The 23,373-nt window shown below is 38.8% G+C and overlaps 1 protein-coding gene across 1 annotated transcript in view; it reads left to right on the top strand.

Annotated features, from left to right (window-relative positions):
• The first annotated feature begins 10,332 nt into the window (after positions 1 to 10,332).
• Positions 10,333 to 23,373, top strand: part of AKAP9 (A-kinase anchoring protein 9) — a 108,026-nt gene continuing 94,985 nt past the window's right edge. The window contains exon 1 of the mRNA XM_029284015.1: positions 10,333 to 10,558. Coding sequence (XP_029139848.1) covers positions 10,475 to 10,558 — 84 coding nt within the window. The 5' untranslated portion in view covers positions 10,333 to 10,474. The remainder of the gene's footprint in view (positions 10,559 to 23,373) is intronic.

A 23,373-nucleotide genomic window follows, 5' to 3' on the forward strand; every position in this document is an offset into this window, starting at 1 on the left:
CCAGAGCAGAGGCACGCAGGCCTCTATTTATACCCTCTGATCCCCGGGCAAGTTCAACCAATCATGAGGCGGGCTTTTCCCGCCTTGCGCATGCGCACAAGGCTGGCGCCGCTCAGTCTGGTCCCGGGCAGCTTCTGCAATTGCCCGGGACTCTTGCAACGTCCCGAGCCTGCATCTTGCAGGCTCAGGACACAACAGGAAGGAAGCCTCAAACTCACTTGCACTGATGTTACCTAGTTAGGTAATACAAGCAAGCAACCAAGCTCAGAGACACCATATTAACAGTAATTGTAAAGAGACACAACAGGATGGATCATGTGAAAAGGTGAAATGTGTCATCAATTAGTCATGTAGCCTTAATTAACCAAATGAAAGTCAATTGCTTTGAAATGTTTGAGATTGCTTTCAAAAATGAAAGCTTCTCACTGACATAATGATGAAAGACATTAGCCTTTTGTAAGTATTATACAGGATTCAGTGTACGTTAATGATGACATATACTGTACTTGAAAAATGTGTCAAAGGAACATTCTTTGATATATTTGGTTCTATAAATATATTCTATGTGCTTGTATTATTTCTTTTAAAAATTACAAAAATAAAAGATATTGAATATTGGCGATGATTATGTGCCATCTACGCAATCTGGTTTTGTTTTAAAGCCTTTTCTTTTGTGTAATAGCTAGAATTTGTGCCTAAGACATTTTCATTCAGATGATGGGCTTATGCAGGTAAAATGCATCATGCTGTTTGCCCTTCCTTTTTATCCTTTGTTCAACTGCCCTACAAAGAAAATTTTGATACAATAGGCAGGCAACCCTCCTCTCAGATATGATAACCACTTTTTGATACCTTAACACGATGACTTATCCATACAGCAGACTTCATCTGTTTTTTTGCTGAATTAATCTGGAAATGAAGTTGGATTAAGAAATTACTGTTTCTAATTCAAACTGTTCTTTGGCTCTGATAGTTCCGTCTAGACAGCAATTACCAGCAATTGTTTGATAGATTCCCCTCTGGTTTCCATTTAACTTTTCCATGATTTCCTTGTTTGGACAGTCTTACCAAAGAACATAGACCAGGGTTTGGAAACCTATGGTCCGCAACCCAAATTATCTGGCCCATGATCCCAAAAATACATTCATCTGATCAATTTCAGAAAAAAGTACTTACTACTTCTCAGACAGCTATTTTAGCAACAGGTTCGCCAATCACCTTCATGTAGATGGACCTACAAGTCCATCTATACCAGTGATGGCGAATCTTTTAGAGACCCAGTGCCCAAACTGCAACCCAAAACCCACTTATGCATCGTCGGGTGCCGGGTGGGTGTGGCCCATTGGGTGGGCATGGCTGCGGTGGTAACAGCAGACTGGGTGGGACTAAAAAGTTCAATCAATCAATTTCAACTTTGCAAGATCTTTTTTTTTCCACGAGAAGTTGAAATTGACTGATTGATTGAACCTTTTTTTTGTGTACACGGTGGCGGAGACCTAAAGCGAAAAGGTTTTATAAAACCCAGTTGAAGGCCTAGGACTGGGGTGACGGCATGCGTGCCCACAGAGAAGGCTCTGAGTGCCGCCTCTGGCACCCATGCCATAGGTTCACCACCACTGATCTATACGAAGGGCAGTGATGATAGCAGTGTAGCCTCTGATTGTTACACAGAAAGTTGCAAATGCTGCTGTAGACTATTCTGACATTTTTGTTAGCACTTGAGCTGGAAGGAAAAATTGATAGAATTTTTGCCAACTTCACTCCAACACTTCACAGATGGGGAAGAGGGCATTTGTTTTGTGGTTTGGAAAAAAAAATGTTTCACCACCAGTTCGTTGATTTAAAAAAGTGAAAGGAGAAGAAAAATACCCCTTTACTTTCTACTGGTGTTATGGAAAGAAAATCCAACTGTTCATCAGTTCTTTCTGAGCATGTATGTGATCATGGTACCTTTGTAAGAGCATAGTCAGCTCAACAGTCTAGGACAAGATGGCCATAGAGACTAGCAGCCAATAACCCAAGGGAAAGGGATTGTCCACTAGCTAATTGGAGTATAAGCTTTGTTTCTGCTAGTATTGATAAAACACTACTTTTGATGAAGATCAAGAAAGTATATATAGAAGTTGCCTTCCTGGCAATTTAGAAATGATTTGAGTGTTCCTACCTCAAGAACTAATGGCTAGAGTTTTCTGTCAGAAAAGCAAGCATAAGATGCAAATCAGCTCTGAGTAAATATCTTAGTTGATCCAGACCATACCTTAGAATATACCTTCACTTTTGTAACCCTTGAATATTTGACAGCCACATGATTTTAGCAAGTGACTTACTATAGTACAAAATAATGTTATGTATATAATTTGCAAAGCAAGGTCCAACTAGAGGCTGAGTAATGGTAATTAATTATCAATTACAGGCTTTTTAATTATCCTCGTGGATATATTATACCTGCAAACTAAATTATTTATCTCACAAAACCTTTTCAGGCTGCCCAAAGCTATCATCTGCTTTTCAGCTGAAGCAGAAGTTCCTTCTCAACAACATACCCAAGTATTATTCCCTATTTAATTGAAAGATAAACAATAATAATCAAGAATGTCCCAAAAGGCTTATGTGGAGCTTACAATCTGTCAAACTATAAACTGCACAACTCCGGGCTCCAGAATAAAAAGAGATTATTCTTCGGGGGGTATGTATTATTTCAGTATTTCTAGAGATCTATGTTTGATGCTTTATTTATTAATGAATACCTTGATCTCTTTACAATAGGAGGTCAATGTGTTGATATATTTGTTGCTTAGGAAACAAGGGAATGAGAATGCCTGCATGTAAGAATGTAGGAACATGATAATACAGCTGTGAGTATATGTGGCTAAATGTAAAGAAATGTATACACATATCATGCTTTTTTCATTAGTTTTCCAATTCTTCTAAAGTAATTCTGTATTCTTGTGTTCTAATCCCTTCTAGAACATCTTGTAAAACATTTGACATCAGTTTTTCATTTATTTTATGGAGCAAAATATAATTCTAATATAATTACTATACACAATGAAAAGCTGTTAGAACAATTGATAGGTGTTCCACATATTCTCTTACATATCTTTCTAATATAAATAATAATTTAATTTGACAAAATCAGTAATAATTTTTAGCTGACATTACCAGATAGATAGATAGATAGATAGATAGATAGATAGATAGATAGATAGATAGATAGATAGATAGATAGATAGATAGATAGATAGATAGATAGATAGATAGATAGATAGATAGATAGATAATGAGAATAAAAGCTGTCAGGAAAGATTATATTTCTACATTTTTATTTTGCTTATTCATAATAAGAATTTTGTCTAGCATCATAACTATCTAATACTAACTACTTAACTTCCAATCCTGAACAAATATTCCTTTCAATTGTTCTAATATTTGTAGCAGCAAAATGTAATTTTTCGTCTTCCTGTAACGTTGGCATAGATGACTGTGCAGAGTAGCAATTAAAGGCCATAATGGAAATTTAGAACAAAACTAAAGAAGCATATAAGTGATGCTGGGATGCTGCATGTTACTTGCATGAAGATGATTTTAACATGTAGCTGTATATAGTTTTGAATTGTCTTCTTCCTTTGCAATATAAGATCATTTTGATAGCGTTGATTTTTCTGTTTATCACCCAATATTGACACTGTATTTTCACTGTAATCATTAGGAACCATTATTTTTGGAGGGAGTTTATTTAGATTATCTAAACATTCAGGGTTTTAGATCTTTCTATGCTGACTCAACTCCCAGGTATAGTTTAAGAATGGAACTGTATAAGTGGAAATAATTTAGACTAATAGATTAAACATAGTCTAAATTCAATAGTGACACAGGCTTCTCAGCAAATTCTCTTTCTGTATTACATCCATTTAGGAACAAAACTCTGTTTTTTCTTCTTCTAAAATTATGCAAATATTGAGTGTTACTTAAAGTTCTTTCTTGTTGCTCCCATAGCAACAGAAAACCCCCACTGTCTTCTCAGATATCCAGATATAATGCTGTGCTCAGCTCCATTGTGGAATAATTAACACTGCACAATTTAGTGAACAAGAAAGAAATCATGTACCAAATGGTCATGAATACTAATTAAATAATGTTTCTTTTTATGGTAATAAATTTCATGCTCACCTTAAATATATAATTTGATAGCTGGAGATTTGAATCAGCATCCTAGCATTATGAAAGCAATATGAAAACATCTATTAGATTTCATGGAAATATGAGCAGAACTTAATCAAATAATGCTTCAGGCACAGATACTCCCTCAGTGTAGGTGTCTCTTTTATTTTTCATAGCACTTCAAAGATTTAAGTCATGAATTTTTTGACAGCATTTCATTCTATCAGATTTTAATGCCATTGGCAGATTATAAAGCTAAAGATACACAACACAAGGTTAGAAGGCTAATTGTTCACCAATAATTTGGTTAATACATTTTTTAAATAAAATAAATGCATTTGCTGTTGAAATTATTATTTATTGCCTGTTTTAGTGTTATTATGTTGAGATCAAGTGACAATATGAATGAATTGTAGTATCAAAAAGTAAAAGGAATTTGAATTTTTCCGTTGTTCTAGTAGGTCTCACACAATGATAGAATTTTATTAAAATAAGTAGGTGAAAGAGAACTTCCCACTATTTAGTGAAGCTAAACTGATCATTTTACACCTGGGGGAAAAACAAGTATAATGGAAATAGGTCAAATTAGAATTGATAGCCAGCAAAACTATCAGCAAAACAAATAAAAGGTAGGAAAAATATTACTTTTTAACAAGTTGATGTTTCACAGTAATAATTATTGTATATATTATAAATTACATAATTCTAAAATAAGGATAATTAAACAAACAAAGATTCTACATTTTAAACATTCCTATCCTACATTACAGACATTTTGATCTAGTGATTAGATGCCAGAGTGACTTAGGAGTGGGGAAAGCCAGATTCTAGTTCTGTTTTATACCCAGAAGCCAGATGACCTTGGACACATCATTCTGCCTGAAGCCCTAGGGCAGGTGTAGGCAACCTTGGCTCTTTTATGACTCATGGACTTCAACTCCCAGAATTCCTGAGCCAGCCATGCTGAGGGGAAAGGGAGAGGTTTCCAAGCTGAACCATGCTGGCTCAGGAATTCTGGGAGTTGAAGTCCACGAGTCATAAAAGAGCCAAGGTTGCCTACCCCTACCCTAGGGAGAAGGCAATGAAAAAACTTCCAAAAAATATTGTCAAGAAAATTGTCTTGTCTACACACCTGCCAGGAATCAAGATTGGTTTGAAAATACAAACAAAAAAAAGTTGTGTATAATCTATTGGAAAAAATGAAAAGGAAAGCAAATTTCTTATTTGTGCTGATTCTTTAAAAAAAACTCATGTGTAATTTACAAAGTACAACAAGGATATTTTAACATAGTATTATTAAAAATCACATGGCTTATGAGAATTTGATTTGGCACTTAAGTCTGAATCAGATGATGGCAGTGAGCACATTATATCTGTATCCTACATGATTTCAAGTATAAAAGAAATTAAGGTACACACACCATAAAATCATCTGCCTAAATTGAATACTAGCATAGTAAATATCCATGGTGATTCTCAATCATCCAGGTCATGGTTGTCCCAAAGGTGCTTTTTTCAAAAGGCAACTGGACTTTCTTGTTTTTGTCTTTGAAAACATTTCAAAACAGAATTGAAGAAGCTTCTTGGAGGACAAACAAAACGTTTTCAAAGAAAAACCTAAGAAAGTCTAGTTGCCTTTTGAAAAAAGCACCTTTGGGACTAGTATGGTAACTATATGAATATAATGGGGATTAATTGAGAGATGTTTTTATAAAAAATCAATACAATAGAACAAATACATTTTTATAAATTTAACTATTTAAATTTAATTAATTTAAATTTAAATTAATTTAAATTTAAAGGAGGTAAGCCACATTATAGTTAAAATTATATTCTTCTTGAAAGAACCCACAATGAAAAAAAGATAATAAAAGTACGTACTTTTATATTTTAAAAATAACTAGTTAGCAGTGCAATGACATCAAAAAACATTATGATCCTATCACAAAGGTAGGAAAAATGGTGCCTTGATGCTGAACAACCTCATTTATCTGACAAATGAATTTTTTAGATTTTTTAGATTTCTGAAATTAAAAATTAGTAGTCACACTAATTATTGATCTTTTTAACACATGTACAAGCTGCTTGTCAAAATCACATCTCAGAAAACACAAACGAAAGATCAACAGATACAGCAGCCATATTAAATGAGCATATAGCATTTCACCAGTTAGAATGGTTTTTCCCTTGTGGGTATCAATTTAATTGATTCTGGTTTTTATCTTTAAGAAAATATATTTTCAATTTGCTATTAGGTTCTCTGAATTCTTATAAGGATAATTATTATCAGATTTGCAAGAACTGAGGTACTACACCAAGAAATACAGTTTATCCAGATTTAGCATTATAAAATGAGCATTGCAAAATTAATACAGCAGTATTTTAAATTCAGCAAAGTAATTATTTTTAATCATTAAAATCATTAAGCACATCTAATAAATGTTATTGCACTTTTTCTGAAAACTTGCACAATACTTCAGTAAAGGACAGCTTTTAAATTGTAAGTCTAAGAATGACTATTGAATTGGAGCCAAAGAATTGAATGATATTGTTGAAGAATATAGACTGAAGGAACACATGTAGCTTTGGACTTTGACTATGTTTTTGGGAACAGTTACTTCATTAATATTTATTTCAAACAATTGCATTAATTTTAAAAAAACTTAAAGGAAAAAAGTAAAGTTCTGTTAGAACATTCTTGGTAAATCGAATTAAAAACCTTGTTTGACAAAGATTTTCAAAGAGATGCTTTCCGAGAAAACTGGGCAATTAGTTGGAATTTACATTTATTGTACCATATAATTAGAAAAATGGCTTTGAAGAAGAAGAAATGCTAAAAACATCATTTGCAAAGGGATTCAGAAATATGGGTATAAATCATTTGCAGTTTTTCCCAATAGGGTTGCCAGGTCTGCTTCCAAAAAATAGCGGACAAGCGGGGGGGGGGGTAAGTAGTAAAAAAAGTAGACTATACAGCTTTAGATTACATACCATTTCATCATAAAGCTTTTGAATAAAAAAAATGTCCACTATTTTGTGAAAAAAAATAGTGAACATAATGTGAAAAAAGTGGACTGTCCACTCAAATAGTGGACACCTGGCAACCCTATTTCCCAAAGTATTCCTAATGTATAACAATTCCCAAAATTTATTATAGTGCCTATGACAGTTGTTTTGGGATGTTTGTAATCAAATCAATAGATACTGTGTTTCAGATGACTACAATCAGTAAATACTTGCTTTGTACTGACTCTCTTCATAGCTTTTCATCTGAAACACAAAAACATTTGTGTAAAAACCAAGTGTCAAAATTAGTAAATGGTTCTTGAGTGATGCTAGGCTCTCTTCACCCACTTTTAACTTTCCCTTTCAGATACTGTTTTCTATTCAGTTTTCTATTCTATTTCGCACCATGACTAGCCTAAAGACACCAAGGCCTAAGGCAGAGCTAGAACTCAACAGTCTTCTGGTTTCTACGCTATCATCTTAATCAGTAATTCATACTGGCTTTCTGCTTTTACCAATCTCTAAATGTATGATTATTTTTACTTTCCTCCAGGTTGCTTACAGCAATTCAACTTGTCATTTTCCTTACTTCCTAATTGCTCCAATTATTCCTCACTTTGTTGAAAAAAAAATGGTTATGTTTGCATAACAAAATTAAACAATACTTTCCAATTTTAATGCAGTAGACAAACATAGCAAGTACTCTGAAAAGTCCTTCAGTTCATAGATATGCACAGTTGACTATCAGGAAGAAATAATAACTGATTAACAAGTAGTCTTTGACTTACACCCATTTGTTAAGCAACCATTCAAAGTTACAAAGGTACTGAAAAAGTGACTTTCAAACAATTGGAGATTTGCATAAAAATTGTGGCAAAAAAGATCATAAAATTAGGCATGACTCACTTACCAACTATTTTGCTTAACAAGGAAATTCTGATCTCAATTGTGGCCGTAAGTCAAGGATTGCCTGTATACAATTAAACAACTCTGATTAGTTTGTGGTTTTAGTGTGTTCTGTAAACTCAGCTGGTTGGTTTATGGTACTGCATTCATGAACATCTATAATATTAGGTTAATTTATTAATTATGCTCTGGATAAATACATCCTATGATTAAAGGCAACAAATCCACTGCAGCAAGGCAGATCCTCGTGAAACCTCTTCCATTGTTTCCTGTATTTCAAGCAAGTAAATTTGCAAAAGGTATAATACCCAAAGAAACCAGTCTGTCAGGTAGGCCCATACCATATCCTGGTATGAATGACTAGAACTTAGTTTTAAATGTATTTCACCAAAATATTTTAACCTTTCTGTAATGATAAGTATTTTAATGCATATTCCAGTGCTGGTAGAGCCTTACTGTGAAGATCTTCTTCAGATTATTGCCGAAAAAATGGCAGATGATTGGAAGAGCAGCAGCAAACAGGCTTGGCATAAATAACCAAAGTGCCATAGCTTCCAGAGTCTAACAGTTAAAGTTTTATGCCACCGCATTTTTAAAAACACAGATTTACATTCATGAGATAATGGCAGCTGGACGCTGCTGCAATTATAAATCTATTCTATTTACTCATTTTCTATTTAAATAGTATTTCTGCATTGCTATTGAGTCATTGTTCTTCAAATATATTAATAAGGGACCGGGTGCTGGGTTTTCACTTGTACAGAAATGCTCAAAAACAGTGAAAATAGGGTTAAAATATAAACTATTTAAAAGCATATTAACATATTTAAAAATATTTATATAATTTATCCACTGCTTCAATCCTAGTGAGTTGTAGATAGTTTGCAGATATTAAAATAATAAATATATCATTAAAATTAAACAGAGACAAACACCACAGTGTCTATGGTTCCCCAGACTCAATTCCCAAAGGTCTGCTGCACACTATGAGAATGTGAACCATCATTACTGGGGGTCCATTAATGTCCCTAGCAGGGGAGCTGCCACCAAGAATGCCCCCACTCACTGTTTCTACTGGGTGTCCTTCCCTGCAACAGTTGTGCTTAGTGTATATATTGGGCATGGAAGCACACAGACTGACTTTGATCAGATCACTTTATTTACAGGTGTGTTATGGGTAAAAAGAGTTGGGAGGGAGGGCTACCTACTCTGCCCTGAACTCTTGCATGCAAAGTAAGATATAAGACATTCCCCCCATCTCCATGAGAACACTAAATTCATGATGTAAAAATTTTGTAACTGCACCATTAAGCAACGCATTTTCCCCTATTTCCACTTGACAAGCTCAAAATAAAGCTAAAATTAAACCTTATTTGGCTCTGAAGTACCACCCTGATGTATTGTTTAAAGGCAATAAGTTTCAAACTTGGCAACATTAAAATACTGGGACTTCATCTCCCAGAATTCACCAGGCATCATGCCAGTTGAGAGCAAGTTTGATCTAGTGGTTAAGGTACATGGCTAGAAAAGCAGGAGACTCTGAGTTCAAACGCAGATAGATGACCTTGGATCAGTCATTCTCTCAGCGCCCAACTCACTTTATAAATGTGTGTTGGATGTTTGCTGCCTTATTATTTGTAAAAATAATACAGATGGAGTATAATATTTAAAAACCATGTTTAAAAAACACTGATTTAAGGCAAGTTTTCTCAAACAATGGGGTTTGCTTTTGAAAACAGACTGGTTTAGCTGAAGTAGCATTTTTTGGGGGTAAAAAATTATTTTACCAATGGGCAGTTGCTTTACCCTGCAGTTTTAGAATCTCTGTGATATATATATATTTATTTCTTGCCCAATTCTAGCATTCATGGAATTATTAGTTTATTTTTGTCATGATTCAGGTACATTTTACATTCAGGGAGTTGCTGTATTGCAATTTAATCACAGGTATTGATCTAAGAACTGGCAATCCAAGTTTACATTCACTAGCCAAAGCGACCTTGGGCCAATCCCTCTCAGCCCAAACTACCCACAGGGTTGTTGTTGAGAAAGTAGGTGGCTGGAGCTCTCTGTCTCCAGCCACCAAAGTAAAAACAAAAAAACAAAAACAGAATGGCGAGGTAGTAAAATGATGAAACGAGCTCGCCCGCCGAAAGAACCATCCCTTCCCGGGTTGCCGCCTTGCGGGGCTTCTCCACAAAGCCTCGAGGTGGTTCTTAGAGCGGCGGCGCGGACGTCACTTTCCCCGGCCGCATGTTTACGTGGAGCTGAAGATGGCGGCGCCGGTGGGTGAACCGCGGCGCCTTCAGACTCCGTAGACGGGCAGGGCGCGAGTTGCTGACGCCGAGCGAGAGAGACCTTTCGGAGGCTTAGGGCAAGTTCCCCTTCTGGGTTTAGTTGGATGCACCGTAACTGTCTTGTCTCCCGCGCAGGAGCCATGGACGAGCAGGAGAGGCAGAAGAAGCTGGAGGCCGGCAAAGCCAAGGTAAGATGAGAAGTGAGTGCGGGGTGGGAAGGCTACCAGGTGGCAGGCCTGGATACGGCCGCAGGTGGTGGGTGGGTAGGTAGATGGGGGGAGAAGTAGGGGGTGGCGGGCAGCTTGTGGTTCATGGGGTAAGGAACATATAGCTTGCCTGTGTCCCGCCCCTTTTCCGTTAGTAAAAATATATAGCTTGCCCGTCCGCCCCCTTTCCGCTGTCATGAGCGGCGACGGAGTTGTTAAGGCTCAATCTCGGATGGCTGAGGGAGCGAGGCGTTCCCTGGCGACTTTTCCATGTTGCGATTTCCTTTGTGCACGATTCTTTGTGTGTCTGTCTGTGTGTGTGTGGTGTGGGAGAAGGAGTGTCATGGAAGTGTCATAGCATTTGGATCTGTGCACATTGTAGGATCCAGAGCAAGAGCCTTTTCTCTGCTTGTGATACGTATCGGGAACAGCTGTTGCTGTTGGCAAGAGGTTGTACATACCATTGGAAATGCCACAGGTCCCAACTGGTATTTCTATTTTAGAAGCGCAAGAAGAGCAAGGGATCGCATAGGGCTGGAGAGATCGCAAGTTATTCTATCTTGCTCTATAAATAGGTGCCTTAAAAACCAAGACAAAACTACTGCCCTAAATCAGGTTTATAATGTAAACGCACTGTACAGCAGACAAGATGAATAAGGTCACTGTAAAATTGATAATTAAACCTCTATACACCGCTGCAACCTCTATTAGTTGGAATGTAAGCTCTGTTCATAGTAGAGGTTTATAATGTCTAATTATTTAGCTGCAGTAAGGGGATTGAATATATAAATGGCTTCTCAGTATGCCTTATAGCATACTGTACTTTTGGGATACCTAAATAGGCCAGTGAGCTCATAATTGCAAGTAATTTGACCACTACATGGATTGCATTGTTAATTTAAGAGTAAAATTAAAATCATTTTGCCTGCACTGCAGTTTATGTTATAAAAGGCACATTCCTGTGCATCATATAGTTGTAATTTTTTTAAAAAAATGTGGAAAATGTATAACATTTTCAATGTGCATAATGCTTGACAAGAGTTTAATTATGAGATACCTGTAAATAACTACAACAATGTTCTTTTCAACATCTTTGTGTGTTAGGTTTAAAACACTCTGCATTGCTGAATTCAGATGATGAGTTCTTTAATTTCTGAAGTAATTTTAATTTGAATCTTTTTATTCAATCCATAAATATATATATCTGAAATTTAAGCAGGGATAAATGGAAAGTTTAGTTTAATTTTATAAACAAATAACTAAGTTTTTAACTAGATTTGGGAGATCTAGGGAGAAAGAAGTTAGAACTATAGGTAGTTGATTACGGGGGTCATTAAGTGAATAGAGTCCTAGATAAGGAGCATAGGATGCTTGGAGATGGGGAGACCTAGTAGGCTCCAATCAAGAACTAAAAATCCTTGCTTCTGAAAGCCAAACAGGATTCTCAGTCCTAAGAGAAATTTGTATGTGGCCTGCTCTGAGCCTCCCAGGACTTTCTTCTCCTGCTTAAGGCACTCCACATTCTTTACTGCGCTGCTTCAGCACCCAGGAGTTAAAAGTCCTGCTTGGATTTTGGCTCCCTCTTGTTTCTAAGGCCTGGCTGAAAGAGCTGCCAACTGAAGGGAAGCCTTCAGTGGGGGCAAGCACAGAGCTCAAATCATCAGGATCTGAGCTTTGTTTTTGCACCCTCAGCCGGATGTCAACATACAAAGAATGATTGCAGGAATTGGATATGTCTTCTTCTTCTTGTGCCATATCCGTTATCGGACGTTGGCGATCATGTTGGCGATCTTGTTTTTATCAGCAACCGCACGAAAAAGTGCTGCTGACTTTTGTCCAAACCAGTCCCTTAGATTTTGAAGCAATGATGTTCTTCTGCCTGGACCTCGTTTGCCTTCAATCTTTCCCTGGAGGATTAAATGGAGTATGCCGTATTTATCTGAGTGTCGCATCACATGTCCGAAATATTCTAATTTTTAATTGTTTTGATGATTTCCCTTGGCTTTCCAAGGCGGTTTATCACCTCCTCATTTCTGATCTTGTCAACCCAGCTTATACGTAACAGCTGCCTGTAAATCCACATTTCAAAAGTTTCTAGTCTCTTCAGGTGGCCTTCTGTCAGAGACCAACTCTGTATACTCCATAGAGCAGGATAGAAAAAATATAGCATCTGACAAGCCTGATTTTCATTTTGAAGAATGCTGTTTGGGCTTTCTCTATCCTTGTCTTTACTTCAGTGGTCATGTCCCAGCTTTCATGTAGATTAGAACCGAGGTACGTGATCCTTTCAGCTGGATATGTATAGTCTAATGAAAAGAAGGATTATGGGGTGACATAATAGCATGTCCCAATACCTAAAGGGCTGCAACAAAGAAGAGAGAGTCAACCTATTCTCCAAAGCACTTGAAGGCAGGGCAAGAAGCAATGGATGAAAACTAATCAAGAAGAACTAAGGAGAAATTCCCTGACAATAAAAGCAATTAATCAGTGGAACAACTTACCTTCAGAAGTAGTGGGTGCTCTATCACTGGAGGTTTTTAAGAAGATATTGGGTAGCAATTTATCTGAAGTGGTATAGGGCAGGCATGTCAAACTCGTGACGTCATGCGACGTATCGCGACTTTTTCCCCATTGCCAGCAATGGGATGGGCGCAGTTTCGGCGTGACTTATCCTGCCCCGGGCCGGCAGTTTCACATGCCTGGTATAGGGTTTCCTGCTTGAGCAGGGGGTTGGGCTATAAGGTCTCCAATTCTGTTCTTCTATTAAGTTCTGTTAATCTCTCCTCCATTCAGAAGGCAACTCCTTCCATAGGATGTGGAAACAGACCTCAAATCATCAGGCTCTGAGTTCTATTTTTCCATCCTGCCAAAGTTCATCTCTCCTCCACTATGGAAGGGACCTCTTTTAGTAGGATGGAGAAACAGAACTCCAATCTTCAGGATTTGAGCTCCATTTCTGCCCCGCTGTTAGTTCCCCACACAGAAGGGAACTTCTACCGCAAGGTGTGGAAAAAAGAGTTCAAATTATCATGATTTGAGGTTTGTTTCTCCATTTTTATTGAAGTAGTTCAGCTCTTCCATGCATGGAAGGGAACTCCTTCAGTGGGATACGGGAATCTGAGTTCCATTTTTTTCCAATCCATGAAAAGAATTCAGCTCTTAACTGGCAGCTCTTTCAGTCAGCTCCCAAACATGAGAGTCCTCTCAGCAGGTGGCAACAGCTTGCAAATTTCCTTCCCAGCTTCCCAATTGACTTTCTGGGAAAGCCAACAGAGGAAATTGCAAATGGCAATCACATGATCATGCAACCCTTGGCAACCAGTCTTAAGTGTGAAAAGCTTGCCAAACAACAAACTTACAATTCTATAATGGCTGAAAATTCTGGCCATAAAGAATCTTTTCCAGGGTTTTGATAACTTTGAATAATAACCAATCTCTAATCAATCATAAATTGAGCACCACCTGTAGATCTGATTACTTAGAAAGGAGGCCACTGGGAAATTGCAAGCCTGTAGCCTAATTGGAGAAGATGCAAAAAAATCCTGGAAAAATGCAGTGGAAAATGTCTTTCGTATTGTTGCTAAGAATATAATATGGAGTCTCTGGAAATTCTCAGTCATCCAAGTCATGGCTGTCCCAAAGGTGCTTTTTCAAAAGGCAACTGGACTTTCTTTCTTTTTCCTTGAAGATGTTTCGCTTCTCATCCAAGAAGCTTCTTCGGTTCTTCTTAAGAAATGTCTGTGAAGTTAATCACAGGAGTTGTTACTTTTAATCTGTGTTACATTAAAATCTTCATAATATGCTTTGCCATACTTGAAAATATTCAAAACAAAACATTGAAAGCATATAACCAATACACTATATTTTTCAGAAAATTGGTTTGATGTAAAATCTAGAGATAGAGAGACCATGAGTTCTAGTTCTACTTGCATAAAGCCAGCTGGGTGGCCTTGAGCAGTCACTTTCTATTGTCTTAGGAAGGAGGCAGAGGCAAATCACTTTCAGAAAATCTTGCCAAGAAAGCTGCAGAGACTTTTCACTATGAGTTAAAACTGGCTTGAAGGCACAAAAACAGAAAGTATATTTATCCAACCTGCAAATTAAACATTTGTGAATCTTATTGCTATTTAAAATGGTAAGTTATTATTAACAAATAATTCATATTCTGTAACTTTACCTAATCTCTGTTTATTTTTCATCAATTTTCTATTTTAACTGGCTTTATATTCACTTATACTATCTTCACCCAGAGGACCACTAATGATATTCTTCCAATTATCTGGCACTGATAATCTTGAACACATTTGTCAAGCAAATTGCACAATTATTCCAGAAGCAACTCACACCCATAATTTAACATTTCTCCACACAATTTTTCAAAGCAAAATAATAAAGTAAAATAAAATAACCACCACAGTGCTTTGTGCAGCTCTGTGTTCATTTATTTTATTCTTTGCAATAAATGTTCATGTGGATGAATTTGGTACCAGAGACTGCACTAAAAGGGAGCCTGTTTCTATGCTAGTTAATTTCTAGAATTCAGTTTATTTTTCTACACTTTCTCACATATATGCAATAAAGTAGACCACAACCTACTCCTTGGTAAGCTAGAAAAAGGTGGAATAGACAACATCACCACCAGATGGAGCTGTAGCTGTTGGCAAACCATACTCAACGAGTCAACGGCACTACATCCACATGGAAAGAAGTAAGCAGTGGGATACCACAAGGTTCCATCTTAGGTCCAGTACTCTTCAATATCTTCATCAGTGACTTAGATGAGGGAATTGAAGGGGAACTCATCAGATTTGCAGATGACACCAAACTGGTAGAAGTAGCCAACACCCCAGAAGACCAACTCAGGATCCAAAAAGATCTTGACAAACTTGAACAATGGGTCCTATCCATTTCAATGCAGAGAAAAGCAAAGTTTTACATTTAGGTAGGAAAAATCAAAGGTACAAGTACAGATTGGGCAAACTTGGCTTAAAAACAGTAACTGTGAGAGAGGTCTTGGAGTCCTAGTGGACGATCACTTAACAGTGCAACAGCAGCCAAAAAAGCTAATACAATCCTGGGTTGCATAAACAGAGGCATGGAATCAAGATCACGCGAGGTATTAGTACTGCTTTATAAAACCCTAGTAAGACCACACCTGGAATACTGCAGCCAATTTTGGTCACCATATCACAAAAAAGATGTTGAGAGTTGTAAAAAATTCAGAAAAGAACAACTAAGATGATCAAAGGCCTGGAGACTAAAACATATGAAGAACGGCTGCAGGACTTGGGTTTGGTTAGTCTAAAGAAAAGAAGAAATAGGGAAGACATGATAGCAGTATTCCAGTATTTGAGGGACTGCCACAAAGAAGAGGGGGTTATGTTATTCACCAAAGCACAGAAGGCAGGACAAGAAACAATGGTTGGAAACTGATCAAAGAGAGAAGCAACCTGGAATTAAGGAGAAACTTCCTGACAGTGAGGACAATTAACCAGTGGAACAGCTTGCCTCCAGAAATCGTGGGCGCTCCATTACTGGAGATTTTAAAAAAGAGGCTGGACCAAGGCTTTTCAACCAGTGGTACGGGTACCACCTGTGGTACATTGGCACCTGGCAGGTGGTACACGACCATCCTAGAAAAATGGTAGCTGGGGAGGGGAATGAGCTGAACCGGTTGCAGCACCGCACAAACCTGAGCGAGAGATGGCTGGAGCTGCAGGTCTGTCAGGGCTCAGCGGAAGCACCAGAATCAGCACCAGGCTCCAGCTGGAGCTCAGCGCTGATCCTGCCGCTTCTGTTGAGCCCAAAAGAAGCGCCGATCAGCTGGAATATTGCAGCATCTCCAGGGTCTTGTGATTTACATTCAGATGCTTGGCAACTGATTCATACTTATGACGGTCACAGTGTCCCAGGGTCATGTGAAGTGACCAAAACCTGCTGCAACCACCCAGCAGACGGAGGGGAATAAAAACCAAATACCCCCCACTCCACCCCCGCTGCCAATCTCAACAGAAATGCTCACAACAATGAAAACCTCCAACAGGAGGAAGAGCGCCGCCGGGTGGGCAGGCAGGTGTCTTGCTCGGCACTTTTTTCAGTGCCATTGTAACTTCGAACAATCACTAAGCAAACTGTTGTAAGTTGAGGACTACCAGTACTTTATCACTTTTTTCCTTTTTTTGGGGGGGGGGGTCATCAGGTTTTTGACACCTTGCTAGGCGACTGGTGGTACTCGGATATTGCCATATCCTAAATGTGGTACAATGGGTGAAAAGGTTGAAAAGCGCTGTGCTAGACAGTCACTTATCTGAGATAGTTTAGGTTTGCAGGAGGCTGGACTAGAAGACCTCCAAGGTCCCTTCCAGCTCTATTCTATTCTAATTTGCTTTTTCCTTTGGTATACTACTACAGTCTTTCTCAAAATTAGTCATTTGCTTAATTTGTGTTTCTTGATGAAGAAACATAGAGATGTAGTCAAATCCAAGTTTTCTGTTGCAAGATTGATTCCTTTATTTCTGAAGTAATCTTCATTCATTATATGGGCGTGTCTCCCTTTCTGTGTTCATTCCAAAACATCCAGCTGCTTAAGGAAGACATTCTCAATACCAGTTATCTCTGTTATCCTGTCTTTAACATTCTGTAGAAGTCAGGAAATCTTAGAAATGAATAAATTGTATTTAATTGTTAGAGCTTAATATTATGCACATGCGGCATGGGGCATGAACATCTTGTAAAACATGATGATAGTGAATAATAATCTTGTTTGTAGAACAAAGAAAGCACTTGTACATCTCTGAATAATATAAGTGAATAATTATATCCATTATAATAGCTGATGTCATAGCCTTTACTTTATTGTTGAAATGTTCTAAATATTTTAGTGTGTATTGTAGGGTTTTAAAAAGTAAGGTATATAAAATATTTAGAAGATATGTTTCCAATGGATTAAAAAATACTGTTCATCTTTGTTGATTAAAATATATTATAAACTTGATAATCACTGTTCCCAGAGTAACTAACAATGCAATTATATATTTTAATTACAAATAAATCAATATTGTTTAGTAAAGTTAATTTTTAAGAAAGAATGTATAAGTTTATATTACTGTTGAAAAACAGTACATATGCTCTTGGAGATTTTTTTCTCATAGTAATTTCACAACAGAATTTTCCTTTTGAATTATAAAAATTGTGCCTCTCCCCAGTCTTATTAGTAGGCTAAGGGGAGATTATGTGCTTTACCCAAATTAATGAAAAGCAGTATATCTTTTTCGAAAGAATTAAGCTATTCAAACTGTTTGTTTTGCTCAAAGATTGAGGAAGGCTAATGACATTTTGTCGGTTTATAGATTAATCCCCAGACTTGGTGTGCTGATTTCGGTGAGGACAAAATATAGATGCTTTATATGCACTTTATTTGGATTGATAAATTTTGTTTCATTTATTTACATCTCACGTTTATTATTTTTATAAATTACTCAGGGCAATGAAAAATATGATACCCCTTTTTATTTTCTCCAGAACAATAATCCTGTGAGATAGGTTGGACTAAGAGAGAGTGATCGGCCCAAAGTCACCCAGCTGGCTTTAATAATTATGATGATGATGATGATGATGATGATGATGATGTTGGAAGGGACCTTGGAGGTCATCTAGTCCAACCCTCTGCTCAGGCAGGAAACCCTATACCATTTCGGACAAATGGCTGTTCAGTTCTTCTTAAAAACTTCCAGTGTTGAGCATTCACCACTTCTGGAGGCAGGTTGTTCCACTGGTTAATTGTTCTGTCAGGAACTTTCTCCTTAGTTCTAGGTTGCTTCTCTCCTTGATTAGTTTCCATCCATTGCTTCTTGTCCTACTTTCAGGCGCTTTGGAAAATAGCTTGACTCCCTCTTCTTTGTGACAGCCCCTGAGATATTGGAACACTGCTATCATGGCACCCCTCGTCCTTCTCTTCGTTAAACTAGACATACCCAATTCCAGCAACCGTTCCTTATATGTTTTAGCCTCCCAGTACCCTAATCATCTTTGTTACTCTTTCTAGAGTCTCAACATCTTTTTTACATCGTGGTGACCAAAACTGGGTGCAGTATTCCAAGTGTGGCCTTACCAAGACATTGTAAAGTGGTATTAATACTTCACGTGATCTTGATTCTGTCCCTCTGTTAATGCAGCCTAGCACTGTGTTGGCTTTTTTGACTTTGGTTGCAAGCCTTACTTCATTTTGAGCCTTAGCTTTCCTCACTTCATCTTTGCAGGCTCGGGCTATTTGCTGATATTCTTAGTTATATGCCCCTCTTTCCACTTTCTATACTTATCCTTTTTATCTTTCAATTTGTCAGAGAGTTCTTTATGCAGCCATGCTGGTTTCTTTTGAGAGCTATTATTTTTCTTCTTTGTTGGTATTGTGCTAGACTGGTTTATTTTTTAAAAACTTTCCCAAGCTTCTTGTTTTCCCCTTGCGGATTCTCATCCATGGAATCCTTCCCAAGTCCTCTCTACGTTTATTGAAATTAGCTCTCTTAAAGTCCAAGACTCTAGTTTGACTGTGTTCTATTGCTTGTGCTTCCATAATGTTGAATTCCAATATTGCATGATCACTTCCTCCCAAGGTTCCTGTGGCTTCAACACCTTCTATCATTTCATCATGTGTAAGACAGGACTAGAACTCACAGCCAAGGTGGGTTGGACTTGCACTGTGGGAATTAAAAAAGTCAGCAGCAGTCCCAGAGCTGCAGTTGGCCAAAAAGGTCTTCTGTGCCATGTTCCCATGCCTGGCTGGGGATGGGCTTCAGCTATAGGATAAAAAAATAGCCAAAAGCAGCCCCTAAGCTGCAGCACAAAGTTGCTTATTATTTTGCATTGGTTTTCTAGCTGCTCTTGGCTTTTTTTTTTTTTGTTTCAGTGTAAAGCCCAGCCCCAACCTGGCCTAGCAACCAGGCAAAGCCTACTTTGTCAGTGGCGGGAGCAAGAAGACACCAAAGGTTAGCTATGGTGGCGGAGTGCAGGACAGCAGAGGTCTTGGGGTGTAGGATGGGAGGGCTACTGTGGCTGGGACTGCATTGGGATGGCTATAACTTCCTAGGATATAGTTAGCAGCTCCAGAACCATGCAGCTGACACACAATTATTGGTTAGCAATGGAAACTGGGACTATGGGATTGCTGTCACTAAACGAGGCAGTTACATGATGTCTCGCTTCACAACCACATCTCTTTTTTCAGGCTATGATTACTAGACACACATTATATTTCTTTTTCTTGGAATATCTTAAAATTTTATTGTAATGGGTGTGTATTTTGGAAGAACTGAAGTCCTTTGCAATGTATATATCAAATAACTATGTAACCTGTCCATTGATTGATGTGCACGGCTTGAGAGTACAATGCATATCTTCATGCATATCTTCTTGTTTTATTATCCTCTTTACTCTCTACATCCTTAGCTGTATAAGCCCCTTCACACAGAGGCCAGCGAGCGCATGGGGGCCGATGGTGTCTGTCAGCAGCCACAGCCGCCGCACTCTGGCAATACCAGCCCGCTGCCAATACCAGGCCAACCCTCCAGCAGCAAGCGGAGAACGGGAAGGGGGGAGGCACGTGATGCAGACTGCTGGCTGCGCCTACTCCATCCCATCTGTTTTTGCTTGCAGTTGAAGAACAAGTCATTGCTGGTCATCTCAGCCCCCTCGCAGATCTTGTCCTTGGCCCGTACATGAGGCCTGTTCCCCTCATGCACTTGACGCACCTTGGCCCTGCCTCAGGCTGCCGCCGCCAGCAGCTCACACATGTCCATTAGGCCGCCGCCCAGAGTGCCTGGCCAGCTAGCAAGCTCAAGTAGAGGTGGTAGAGCATGCCCACGCCCAGCAAGCCAAAGGGCACCCTGAGCGGAGAAAGCTGGATCCCCATCGGCACCATGGCCCCCCAGGCCCAGCTAGGATTGCATGCCTCCCCCCATCTCTGCTATGATGCCGATGAGGATCCGGCTTTCGCTGGTCGGGGTGGCCTTTTGCCTGCTGGCTCTACCATCTCTACACAGGACTTCCTAGCCGATCACTTCACTCCTTCGTGGTGGGCGGGCCTGCAGCTCTGGGTGGAGGTCCAATTGACCTGTACAAGCAGCTGGCGGCCGTGGTAGGTACCAAGGTGCATGAGGGGAATGCGCTCCACCTGCGGGCCAAAGGCAAGACTCTCGAGAGGGCTGAGGAAATAACCAGTGGCGACCACCTCTCCAACCAAAAAAAGAGATGGGATGGAATAGGTGTTCCGGCGGTCCACTTCGCGTGCTCCCCCAACTCCGTGTGCTGCCAGTGCCGCCACAGCACTGCTACTGGAGGCCGGGCCGGTATTCACAGCGGGCTACGCAGTCCCTGCTGCCGGATGCTGTCAGCCCCCGTGCGCTCACTGCCTCCTGTGCATGCAACTTGGGGGCTGCTGGGCTGGGCGGGGCCGGGGCCAGAGTGGCAGGGGCCAGTCTCTCGCCATCTCCGCTGCATACCCAGGGCGCCAACGCTGCTTGCTCAGTCACTTCCTGTCCCATTGCTTCCAAACGGCATGTGCTCGCTCTTTCACTGAGTGCCCTGTCGCTTCCAAATGCTTCCAGACACCACTTGCTCACTCACTTTCTGCCTTGTCACTTTAATAAATACTTACAAGCTCAAATTCAATGCAAGCCAAAATTCAGGTAATATAAGACTAGCACAATATGATTAAGACTATCATGCAGTTGCCATTGGTGTTTTAGATGCTAATTGTCCTTTGGGAAAAATGGAGAAAAGAAAGCACCCACTCATGGAAACCTCAGAACTACAGCAGAATATGTGAGGTAACAGGTACACATGTGAGCTTGTAACTATTTATAATTTGGACTATAAGTCACAATTTTGCACTATTCAGATTTCTACTAATCATAACTTACCTGTAAATATTATTTAGGCAGTACAAAACATTTAAAAAGGACTAAATCCTTTTTAATGGCAACTTTTCCATCCTTCCTATCGCTACACACTGCTCTTGGTGATGAATTTTCCTACTGCTAATTCTTTGTCAGCAATGGAAATTAGGGTAAATGAAGGAAGGCAATAGAGGTTAGATGTAGACACGTGCCAGTGCAGGAATGAGTCTGCTTGATAGGGCTTGTGCTATTTTTATTTTTATACTGTTCAGATTTGTTTTAAGATTGCTATTAAAACAGGACCAAATGTGTCTTTATTATAGTCCATAAACTTGCCAACTGTTTTCTTTCTCATGATCTAACAGGGCTTTCAGCTTCATTGAAACAATTGGTATACAGAATACTTCAGAGCAGAAAAATACTGGGGAAGGTGAAAGATTATGGCTGAGGACAAGAGTCAGAAACAGAAAAAGGAGTATTGATTCAGTTTATAACATTTCATGGCAATTATCCACTAATAACTATATGAACATAATATTGCTATTTACACAAAGGTATACAATACCTTACACAAAGGATGATACAATAAATTGAGAATATTTAGAATAGAATTTGGAATAGAATAGAGCTGGAAGGGACCTTGGAGGTCTTCTAGTCCAGCCCCCTGCTCAAGCAGGAGAACCTATATCATCTCAGACCAAGTGATTGTCTAGCCTCTTCTTAAAAACCTCCAGTGATGGAGCGCCCACGATTTCTGGAGGCATTTATGTGAGTTCTTTTGAGAAATAAGATTGCGTTGCTGAGTGAAGATAATAAATAACAGCACATGCTCATACAGACTCAAAAGTGCTAAATGTCCAACAGATGATTAATTAACTCAACATGCCAACTGGACTAGCACCTGTTGCTTTCAATAGAAATGAAGTGAAATCATTGCAGAGATGGATCTGGACAGTCGATCATTCTTCTGGTAATAGAAATGAAACCTGCAGTGAAATCCTGAATTCATTGGCGCTTCCTTCCAAATAAGTCTTCCTCATTGTAGTATTTTCTCAGGTTTGTCATGCAGTCCAAATAGCTGTTGTATGTGAAATAAGCTCTTGGCTGCACATAGCTAATTATGCTGTTATCAGAAAAGTATTTTAAAAGAAGATAGTGGCAACTATTTCGATAATACTGCCAGGGTATCTCTATGCATGCAGTAACTAGGAGCTAAGCTTGACTTGGTGATGGTCTTACTTGGCATTCTGTCACTGGAACTGTTTAAAACAGATTACAAACACACACGCACATACACACACAGACACACACACACACACACACACACACACACACAGATACACACACACACTTTGGTTTGTTAACCTGCATTGAATATCTTATCAGCAATTTCAGATTGCTAGTATAGATAGCTCTTGATTTATGACCACAGTTGGGACCAAAATTTCCTAATTTGTGCCCAGTTTTACAACCTTTTTTTGCCAGAGTCATTAAGCAAATTACTGCAATTGTTAAGTGAATTACAGAGTCATTAAGCAAATCTGGCTATCCCCATTGACTTTGCTTGTCAAAAACCAGCTGGGAAGATTGAAAATGATAATTGTATGACCCTCTGGAATATTGCAACCATCATAAATACATGCCAGTTACCTTAATTTTTATCACATGAACATGGGGATGCTGCAATGGTCGTAAGTGTGAAAAACGGCTGTTGCAATATTCTATACAATGTATCAGTGCTCATCGCTAAGTACTTTCTCAAACAAAAGCTAGCCTACGTGACCAACAGCTATGTCACGTATGCCTAAGGTGACTTCCTCATTTCCTAAAGGGCACAAAAAAGACCGTATATGGTAGTAAGGAAATGTTCCCCTCCTCCTGAGATGTAACCACTCCCATACCTGA

The sequence above is a fragment of the Protobothrops mucrosquamatus genome, unplaced genomic scaffold (genome assembly GCF_001527695.2).
Source record: "Protobothrops mucrosquamatus isolate PMUCROS unplaced genomic scaffold, P.Mucros_1.0 scaffold332, whole genome shotgun sequence".
Taxonomy (NCBI): Eukaryota; Metazoa; Chordata; class Lepidosauria; order Squamata; family Viperidae; genus Protobothrops; species Protobothrops mucrosquamatus.